Source organism: Carassius auratus, chromosome 26 (assembly GCF_003368295.1).
Source record: "Carassius auratus strain Wakin chromosome 26, ASM336829v1, whole genome shotgun sequence".
Lineage (NCBI taxonomy): Eukaryota > Metazoa > Chordata > Actinopteri > Cypriniformes > Cyprinidae > Carassius > Carassius auratus.
In genome coordinates this window covers 17376916-17388537 of record NC_039268.1, presented here as the reverse complement: position 1 = coordinate 17388537, position 11622 = coordinate 17376916, and the positions used below count along the sequence as shown (strand labels likewise).

The 11622-nt window shown below is 37.8% G+C and overlaps 1 protein-coding gene across 1 annotated transcript; it reads right to left on the bottom strand.

Annotated features, from left to right (window-relative positions):
* Positions 1-448: 448 nt before the first annotated feature.
* LOC113044509 (ladderlectin-like) lies at positions 449-2292 on the bottom strand. The gene is made up of 6 exons (XM_026204563.1): positions 2155-2292; positions 1991-2058; positions 1779-1876; positions 1131-1265; positions 769-880; positions 449-615 (listed from the first exon to the last, which is right to left on the bottom strand). The coding sequence occupies exons 2-6, from the start codon at positions 2046-2048 to the stop codon at positions 539-541; spliced, it is 480 nt and encodes a 159-aa protein (XP_026060348.1). The 5' UTR covers positions 2049-2058; positions 2155-2292; the 3' UTR covers positions 449-538.
* Between the last annotated feature and the right edge of the window lie 9330 nt (positions 2293-11622).

Sequence of the window (11622 nt, the reverse complement as noted above, 5' to 3'; positions counted from 1 at the left end):
GCGCATGCGTAGTAAAAAAGGTATAACCTGTGGGGGAAAAGGGGTTTTAAACCTTATTTTGGGGCAAAGTCAAATTTTCAGCGATTTTTAATCATATTTCACCGTTTCTATACATGCTGTTTTTATGTCCCAGTGAAAGGTTCAGTTCTGACTCTCTGCCCATTCATTTAGATAGGAGCTGGTCTTGTTATTCTGAAATAGCTGTCCGGAGGCACTGAAAGGACTTTAGACTGATTGGCTATAAGATGAACCAATCATAAGACATCTTATAGGGGGGCACCTGGAGTGGCCAATCAAATTTCAGGGGTTGTCGAAACTAATGAATACAAACGGCACTGGTGTAAAGTCCCTGCACTCAGTATTCCGAAAACTGACATACTTGACCCTACAAAGCCCATTAAATACCAGAGACACCGGTCCTCAAGAAAGAGACAAGTTCAAACATACATTTGGGGTTTAAAGTCCACTTCACTTTTATTTTTGCAGAGACTAACATTAATCCAAAAACCAAAGCCTCTTGGGTGATGGACAGACAAGATTAACAAGCAGGAAGAGAAATCAAACAGATGAAATTGAGAGGAGTGGCACAGTCCAGATCATTCCAGCGTTGCTCAGCTGTGGAAATTCAGTTACATTCAGAAAGTTAGTCAGATAGGCTTTAGTTCAAACAGGAAGCCATAAGTGTTACAAAACGTAAAGGTTTCAGACCTCTACAAGTTTAATACCAAAAAGATTAAATAACCTCAAATATGGAAGGGTATATTTTACCTCCATAGGCCAGCTCCACACAATTTTCCTTTCCTCCATTATCATTTGGCTCACCAGTAAGCCAGTCACTGTAGTCAAACTTTGAGCCATCACTCCAAAACCAGACATTATTCTAAGAACGTTAGATCAACATTACTGAACTTGTTGCCATTTCCACCATTTGCTGCTTCTCATTTGATCATCTTACAGCGGTAGGTTTAGTTGAACATCTAATTTAATTGCACCTGAAACTCTGGTTTGTTGGGGCACTGCAAACCAGCTTTTACTAAATGTGAAAAAGCAACACTTACGGTTCCTTCTAATTTTGACATTAATCCAACACTGGTTGGATTGAGATTTAAATGGAAAAGATGACCAGTTACCTTAATTGCATCATGAGCACCAATCCAGGTTCGGGGCATGCCACTAGCACATTTTCTCAGAAAGGTCTTGAGGAAACCACTAGTGTGTGAATCATGGACTGATGCAAGGTTTCCACCAAGCTCAAGACACTTTTTCTGACAGGATGAAAAACGGTTAAGTGCATTGCAGTTCATTTGGATCTAAAGCTGAAAACAAACCCCATCGACACCCTTTAAAATATAGTGGAGCATGACTCAATCTTTGAAAGATGCATGGCACAGAGATACAGGAATTTGTTTGATCAGTAAACACTTGACCACTTCAAGACCCCTTTGACCATGTAAAGATATTTTTTGGTAGAAAGAGTTTAACCAACAGGGTTACCTCATTGGGTTTACTAAATAAGATGGTAAGTGGTTGCGATCAATTCATCTTAGCTATATTTAAACTAGTTCAATTAACTCAGCAAAATTGGTTCATTTAAACATAGCTGAAATTAATTGACTGCAACCGCTTACCATTAAAAAAAAAAAAAAAAAAAAAAAAAGTTCAAGGAATTACTCTTCAGTGTGCCTACATTAACATTACAATAGTGTAAAACAGTATGACTTGTTACACAATTTGGGGCTTGCTCCTATGGTCAGCATTTGTGGAGAAGACAAACTTGCCTCTGCTTCAGCCCATGGTTTCAGGTCACTGAAAAATTTAAAACACTGCATCTCAAACTTTTCCCAGCTAGGGGGACATCTTCTACCATGGCGAAAACCTGCAGAGAAATAATTTGCTCTTATTAACTAGTGAACAGAAAGCAAGAATAGTCATAAAAGAGTAGAAAACAGTGATTTAAAAATAAATAAAATTCAGCCCATTGTTCACTCACCATTAGAGTTGACTCCACTTACAGCCAGAGCAAGAATAAAGGCTACAGAAATCCACATGCTGATAGTCCTATTAACATCAACATTATCCAAAATAAATGTAATGAACCTCTATTAACAAATCTTTACACACTAAGAAACAAAACACAGTGGAAACCGATCTTACCAAGTGACTGAAAATTTAACTAAACACACTTTAACACCCCTGAGGTAGTTTTCTGATCAGTACTTGCAATCAGCTTCATTTATACCCAGTTGCTCAGTCACAAACGCTGGTTAAACACCAACGAAAGCTCTGTCAATCTATCAGTCCTTATTTGGTAAACAAGACCCTAGGGCTGCACGATTAATCGAATGATTGTGTTCTGTGATTAGTAATAAATCTCCAGCACGTGCTTTCAGATTGAGCAACATTTCCTACACAGAGCCATAGTTCTCTAACAAGCTACACGAAATTCAATCCACTTTGTGTTGTTTATGAGGTTTGTGTTTGGATTATTGTATGGTTAGATGATCCACACATGGTCCATTATAAGATATCTAACAGAGTCATACATTTTTATCTATTGGTATTTGATATAATCAAAGATGTCATGTGTCTAAACAAGATGTCCAGGACCTCCAGCAGAAATATAGGCCCACAACATCAAAAATACAGCTGTATATTTAATTGTACACATGTGGTACTTTTTATCTCTGTGTTCACCAAACCCATCTTGAGTGTTTGCTGCTAAATAGCTTATTTTTTTGTTTCATCTGATCATAGAAGCCAGTTCCATTTGAAGTTCCAGTCGTGTTTTATAAATGAATATGCTTTAGTTTGTTTTTGGATAATCTAGAAGAATTTTTCTTGTAACCCTCCTAAACAACATGCGGTGATGTAGGTGCTGTTCCTGTAGCTCAATTGGGGGTTCAATTGCCAGGAACACATGATACGTAAAAATTGATAGCCTGAATGCACTGGAAGTCGTTTTGGATAAAAGCGTCTGCTAAATGCATAAATTAAAATTTTAATTTAATTTAAATTTAACTATTTTCTGTAATTCTCTAGCTGTGATCCTTGAAGAGACTTTAGCCATTCAAACTCTCCTCCTCACAGTGCATTAGGACGATATAGACACACGTCCTCCTCCAGGCGGTAATATTTTCTGTTGATTGGAAATACTTAATTATTGCCATGATGGTGGAAATGGGAATTTTCACTGCTCTAGGTCTTTTGTTAAAGTCACTTTCTAATTTGTGAAGCTCAATTATCTTTTGCTGCACATCAGAAATATATTCTTTGGTTTTTCTGATTGTGATGGATGATTAAGGGCATTTGGGCTTTGCTTCCCCTCCTCTTTATATTTCTTTGAAACAGGAAGCAATGCCTGGATAATTTCATGTTTATAATCATGCTGGAGTACTCAAAATTGTGAATATGAATATACTTCAGAGTTATTTTACTCATAAGAATTTCTAAGGGTGTTTTTTATTGTAGCCAATGTGTATTAGAGAAAAACATTTATTTCATAATGATATTTCCCCCCACTTTAAATTCTTATTATCAAATGAAAGGTTAGATTTTTGTGAATTTTTAAAATAAAAGATCAAAAGGATTAACAATGCAGATTAATTTTCACAGCCTTCTTTGATCACATTTACCAAGGGTGTCCATATTTTTTGGCATGACTGTATATACTTTATGCAAAAAAAAAAAAGTTAATATACAGCTCGTATGATATTTATTGTTTTTACTGGAGGAAAAATAGGAAAATAAAAGCTACCGTGTTTTCCGGACTATATGTGGCACTTTTTTTTCATAGTTTGGCTGTTGCTGCGACTTATAGTCAGGTGCGACTTATTAAAATTAATTCGACATGAACCGAGAGAAATGAACCAAGAGAAAGCATTCCCTTCTACAGCCGCCAGAGGGCGCTCTATGCTTCTCTGTGCTCCTGTAGTCTACACTGAAAACATAGAGCTCCCTCTCGCGGCTGTAGATGGTAATGTTTTCTCTTGGTTCTTGGTTCTAAACAAATGCGACTTAGTCCAGTGCAACTTATATATGTTTTTTCCTCGTCATGACGCATTTTTGGACTGATGTGACTTATACTCAGGTGCAACTTATAATCCGAAAAATACGGTAAAAAAAATTTGTGTGGTATCTCCATCCTGCCACCAGAGGTCACTCAACGACCAACAAACATATAAGCCTACTATATTTACGAATTTACAGTTAAAAAAACTGACAAAAATACATTTTCTATGTGCTTGTGTACAAATAATTGTTTCTTTTCAATTTGGTTTTCTAAAAAATATTACATCTATCTCCTTGTTTCAGTTTCCTGTTTAATCTCTCTCCTATATGTTGCTGGCTCATTAATATTCAACATACAATTACCATACTGGGCAGAAATGCAAATTTAAAAAGTACTACTATCTATTAAGTTCAGGATTTCTCTGGGCTAAAAAGTTACTAGTAACTAAAAAATAAGTACTAGTTCTATTTTTTGTTAACACAAATAGTTTAATTAAATATAGTCACTATTGGAATATACTAGTATCCAATGATTAAGTACTAGTATCTATTACTTAATGGAAGAGATACTAGTGTCTAAAAAATAAGTACTAGTAACGTGAAAAAAAAAGATACTAGTACAGCTTATACAGCTTAGTAAAGGGGCGTTCATAGCCCCCTAGTATAAGCTTTAGATAGCTTCTTTGGGGACCAGTTCACATGCATGATCATCTTAAGTGCATATGAATATATGTATGTGTGTATGTGAATAAACTTCTTCTTCTATAGATTAAATGTTACAAAGGCTATTGCTATTCAAGAAACATTTATTATTCTTATTATCAATATTTAAAACAGTTGAGTACATTTTCCCCCCAGGATTCTTTGAATAGAAAGATCCAAAGATCAGCATTTATCTGAAATAAAAAGCTCTCTCAACAGTATATTATTCCATTTTTTTTAATATATGAAATTTTTTTTTTTTTAGCAAGGATGCTTTAAATTTATCAAAAGTGATAGATGAAAAATGTCACTTATGAAAATGTACAAAAAAAATCATATTTTAGATAAATTCTGTTCTTCTGAACTTCTTATCAAATAAAGACAGGCTTGGTGAGCATTAAAAATCTTAGTTTTAAAGATCGGAGAAATATTGGCCTTGTTTGCACTGTATTTTAGTGTTGTCTTTTTGATTTAAAAAGTGTAAATTGATTTTGATATATTTTATTGACTTGCATTAATATCTTGCTCAGATTTGTAAACTCTAAATGTTAATAACTGTTATTATTAAACACGTAATGTAAAACATTCCTTTTCTTCAACCCCCGTGTTCTTCACATCTTTAAATTTGTGGTTTTATCCAAAATTAATGCACATTTTGGTTTATATCTACTATACTGTATTAGTTACCCTTCTATAAGAAGTTATTTTTACCATAAATAAAATTGAAAACATTGTGTTAAGTTTCATATATATGGGTTTTCTGTAGTGCAAATATAAAATGTCCCTTTAAAATGGTCTAAAAAAAATATCAAAATGTTTATTGACATTTTCTATTAAAAGACACCTATTATATTTTAAATGTTTATGAAGATCATTGCACCTTTTGTGTATCCTTGTCAGGGGCCAAGACAGTCAACTTTCCCATAATATTGAAAAGTTACACAAGGACCAAAATTAATAACTAGGCCTAAAAATAGGTCAACAAAAATAACTGAATAAGCTCAAATACATCAACTCATAACTCAAAGTTAACTAAACAAAAACTGACCTGCCCCAAAGACACAGAATAAAGCTTATATAACAGCTTGACAAAACCAAATGACCGCCAGTGACCAAAAAATGTTGACTGAAATCAACCACGACCAACGGGAGCAGAGCCTGATGGGGTCATGGTTGATTTCAGTCAATGTTCAAACAATAAACAGTCATGGTGATTGGCATATTTTGTATCAATTTATTTTGTGACAGTGACCACATAGCAAGATTGCACCAAATGACAATATGCACAGATTGTTCCATAATTGTCTGGTGACACGTTACTTGTTAATGCATAAGAGTAAGTCAGTTAGATAGTCAGTTAAATTATCAGGCCTAACTTGGTCATTTACACGTGAAATGACATTGATGCGTTCTGTGCACTTCATTCAAAACAATTTTTGAGATTGAAAATAACAGACACACATAAGTGTTTCTTTTGAAGGATCTGTCCTAGGTCAGTATACATGTTAACCCCTTGGTAATATTATTAGAAAATACGGAATTAGCTTCCACTGCTCTGCTGATGATACTCAGCTATATATCTCAACGAGACCAGATCAAACTTCTCAATTATCTAAGCTAACAGAGGGTGTTAAAAAAGTAAAAGATTGGATGACAAATAATTTTCTCCAATTAAATTCAGATAAGACAGAGATATTAATTATTGGACCAAAAAACACTACACAGAATCTTGTAGATTACAATCTGCAACTAGACGGATGTACTGTTACTTCCTCTACAGTCAGAAATCTGGGTGTTATATTAGACAGCAATTTGTCTTTTGAAAATCATGTTTCCCATGTTACAAAAACTGCATTCTTCCATCTTAGAAACATGTTATCTTTTTCTGATGCAGAAAAGCTAGTTCATGCATTCATGACCTCTAGACTGGACTATTGTAATGCACTTCTAGGTGGTTGTCCTGCTTCATCAATAAACAAGCTACAGGTAGTCCAAAATGCAGCAGCTAGAGTCCTTACGAGGTCAAGAAAATATGATCATATTACCCCAATTTTACAGTCTCTGCACTGGCTACCTATTAAGTTCCGTATCAGTTACAAATTATCATTACTTACAAGGCCCTAAATGGTTTAGCTCCTGCGTACCTAACTAGCCTTCTACCACGCTACAACCCATCATGCTCCCTAAGGTCACAAAACGCTTCCTGATAATGTTCAGGGTTCCGACACACTCTCTCGGTTTAAATCTAGATTAAAAACACATCTCTTTCACCAAGCATTCGAATAATGTATCTCTTAAATTGTGAGTGTAGCATCTGATCAAATGTGCATTCTTATTCATTAGCTTGGGTTAAACTAATTTTACTTTGTTAGATCAGCTGCTATGCTAACGATGTCTCTATTTTGTTTCTATGTTTTGAACCCTTGTAGACTAGGATATACACAAGCTCCATTCTGGATCCAGAACACCTGAGAAGAGATGATGCTGACCCTCAGAGGACCTCAGATGATGCTAACCCTGAATCATCAAACAGAACTAACAATTATTGCTACAAGTGTGACCGCATCATATAGTTATTATTAATTAATAATATTAATAATGTTCATTATCTGGCTGACTACGTCTTGTATTAATTTTCCTAAAAATCCTGTCAAACATGCACAAACTGACAGTCACCACTTTTAAGCTACTACTAAATATTGTAGAAACATAATTTTTTGTAAAGTTGCTTTGTAACGATTTGTTTTGTAAAAAGCGCTATACAAATAAAATAAACTTGAATTAAAAACATTGATCTGAGAAAACCATACAAACATATTAAACCATACATAAAGGTTACCTACCAGCTCTTTGTTTGGTGTCTTGTGATGTGTCTTTCTTGGACGATTCGGGAGTTTCACTCGTTCATTCTGGTCAGTGTTTACATCCATCCCCAAGCGCATGTGAGCTCAGCTTTACAGAAACTCGCTGATCAGATCACAGAGACAGAACAACAACACCCGGACTCTGTTTTAATCATTCTCGGGGACTTTAATAAAGCCAATCTGTCCCGTGAACTGCCAAAATACAGACAGCATGTTACTTGTCCCACAAGAGACAGTAATATATTGGATCACTGTTACACCACAATAAAGGATGCATTTCACTCTGTTCCACGAGCAGCTTTGGGACGTTCTGATCACCTTCTGGTTCATCTAATACCGTCCTACAGGCAGAAACTAAAATCAGCTAAACCTATATCAAGGACTGTAAAAAGATGGACTAATGAAGCAGAGCAGGATTTACAATCTTGTTTTGACCTCACTGATTGGAGTGTTTTTGAAGCTGCTACCAACGATCTGGATGAACTCACAGAGACCGTAACATCATATATCAGTTTCTGTGAGGATATGTGTATTCCTACAAAGACTCAACTAATTTACAATAATGACAAACCGTGGTTCACTGCAAAACTCAGACAGCTCCGTCAGGCCAAAGAAGATGCTTACGTGAAGGGGGACAATGTCTTGTATAAACAGGCTAAATACACATTGGAAAAGGAGATCAAAGTGGCAAAGAGGAATTATTCTGAAAAAATAAGGACTCAGTTCACTTCCAACGACTCCGCATCAGTGTGGAAAAGTCTAAAGAAGATCACCAATTACAAGACACCATCCCCCAGCACTGTAGAGAATCAACGACTGGCAGACGATCTGAATGAGTTTTACTGCAGGTTTGAAAGAACACCCATCACCTGCCCTGAACGCCTCCCCACACAACCATTCACACCCTTCACAACTCCTGCAACCAGCCCTGAATGCCTCTCCAAACTACCGTTCACACCATTAACAGCTCCTGCAACCCATCCTGAACACCTCTCCAATCAAGCACTCTCACCATTCTCACCTCCTGCATCCCCCCTCTCCCCCACACCTGCAATTCAGATCAGCGAGGATGCGGTGCGCCAGGTCTTCCGGAAGCAGAAAAGGAAAAAAGCACCAGGCCCAGATTGTGTAACACCATCCTGTCTGAAATCCTGTGCTGACCAGCTGGCCCCCATCTTCACACAGATCTTCAACAGATCGCTGGAGCTGTGCGAAGTCCCTTCATGCCTCAAACGTTCCACCATCATCCCCATCCCTAAGAAACCCAAAATTACAGGACTAAATGACTACAGGCCTGTGGCTCTAACGTCTGTAGTCATGAAGTCATTTGAAAAACTGGTGCTGGGCCACCTGAAGGACATCACTGGGCCCTTGCTGGATCCTCTTCAGTTTGCCTACAGAGCAAACAGGTCTGTGGACGATGCAGTAAACATTGGACTGCATTATGTTCTGCAACACCTAGACAGACCGGGGACTTATGTGAGGATCCTGTTTGTGGACTTCAGCTCGGCCTTCAACACGATCATCCCAAACCTCCTCCTACCCAAACTAAATCAGCTCTCCGTGCCCACCTCAGTCTGTCAGTGGATCAACAGCTTCCTGACAGACAGGCAGCAGCTAGTGAGGCTGGGAAAATACACATCCAGCACCCGTACAATCAGCACCGGAGCTCCCCAGGGCTGCGTTCTCTCCCCACTGCTCTTCTCCCTGTACACCAACGATTGCACGTCTAAGGACCCCTCTGTCAAGCTCCTGAAGTTTGCAGATGACACCACACTCATCGGCCTCATTCAGGACGGTGACGAGTCTGCTTACAGACAGGAGGTAAAAGAGCTGGCTGTCTGGTGCACTCTCAACAACCTGGAGCTTAACACCCTCAAAACAGTAGAGATGATCGTGGACTTCAGGAGAAACCCCCCTGCACTCCCCCCACTCACCATCATGAACAGCACTGTGACTGCAGTGGAGTCATTCAGGTTCCTGGGCACCACTATCTCTCAGGACCTGAAGTGGGACATTCACATTGACTCCATTGTGAAAAAGGCCCAGCAGAGGTTGTACTTTCTCCGCCAGCTGAGGAAGTTTAACCTGCCACAGGAGCTGCTGAAACAGTTCTACTCCACCATCATTGAATCCATCCTCTGTACTTCAGTAACTGTCTGGTTCAGCTCAGCTTCTAAATCTGACCTCAGAAGACTACAGAGGGTAGTTCGGACTGCTGAGCGAATCATCGGTTCAACCCTCCCATCTATTCAAGAACTGTACTTATCCAGAGTGAGAAAAAGAGCTGTCAAAATCACTCTGGACCCCTCACATCCAGCACACTCCCTCTTTGAACTGTTGCCATCTGGTCGACGCTACAGAGCACTGAGCACTAGAACGACCAGACACAGGACCAGTTTCTTCCCTCAGGCAATCCATCTTATGAACAGCTTATAATAACGGCGGACACACTACACTTTATATTTATATACACACACACTTTATTTATCTAACACACATACTTAGTATACACTTAAATTTTGCACACAATATATATGTACATACATAACTTCATTTTGTAATATACTTGCCTACAATTGTCATTTGTATATTGTTATTCACTATCTTCTTATTTGTATTTTTTATTCTTTTATTATGTGTTTTATGTTCTGTCGCTGTCATTCTGTTGTACTGCGGAGCTTCTGTCACGAAAACAAATTCCTCGTATGTGTACATACCTGGCAATAAAGCTCATTCTGATTCTGATTCTGATTCTGATTCATTCAGTTTGAACAAATCTTTAATGCGACTAGGGAAGAACGAGTCCTATGACATCACCAATTTCTTTTTTACAGTGAATTCTAATATTCAAAAGTTTCCTTGTATGATTTATGTATTTTGAGTTCACCCTTCAGATTAGACTATAGAATTGTAGTGTTACTTGTTTAGGATTCAAAAGGTTAAAATTAAACTAAGCTAGAAATACTTGGATTATATAGCCTAGTGTTTATTTTCTGATAGACAGGTAAAAAACCAGGTTTTATTTATAAAATAACACCACAGATCCTGAAGAAACAGTAACAAAAACCCAATGACAGAGAAAGCGCGTGGGACTGTAACGTGATTAAGGAATGATTTGAACCCGAAGACTTGTCAGACAAGAGAGTTAATCACAGAATGAAGACCCAGGTAAAGAATTTATCTCTTCTGTATCTAATCATTAGTTTTGTATTGTTTGTAGTGTGAGCAACGTCTGCATACATGTTGGGGAAGTATAAATACACTTTGCTAAAATGAACGAAATGGAAAAATAAAACTCATTATCTGAACACGACTCAAAAGTCAGAGTCAGTATAATGATCCCAACTTCCCATCACTAGTGTCTCGACTTCCCACACTTGATAAAAAGTCTGTGACGAGCATTGTTTCGCTGACGGTGTAATTCTTTGAATCTCAAACTTCTGTAGTCTATATAGACCAGAGACAGTTTATAAAAGACATGCCACTTACTCAATCCTCAAACTATATAAGGAAAACCCAATGGCAAAGATGGCCGTTGTGTGCGCACATGTCCCGCCGGAAAGCCAATCTTTTTTTTTTTAAACGCTCAAGCCGGGAGACATTTAGGCCTATCGTCTGGTTCCACTGACGTATGCGCACAATGGAGGAACCCTTGCGCAGTAAAAAGGTATAACCTGTGGGGGAAAAGGGGTTTTAAACCTTATTTTGGGGCAAAGTCAAATTTTCAGCGATTTTTAATCATATTTCACCGTTTCTATACATGCTGTTTTTATGTCCCAGTGAAAGGTTCAGTTCTGACTCTCTGCCCATTCATTTAGATAGGAGCTGGTCTTGTTATTCTGAAATAGCTGTCCGGAGGCACTGAAAGGACTTTAGACTGATTGGCTATAAGATGAACCAATCATAAGACATCTTATAGGGGGGCACCTGGAGTGGCCAATCAAATTTCAGGGGTTGTCGAAACTAATGAATACAAACGGCACTGGTGTAAAGTCCCTGCACTCAGTATTCCGAAAACTGACATACTTGACCCTACAAAGCCCAT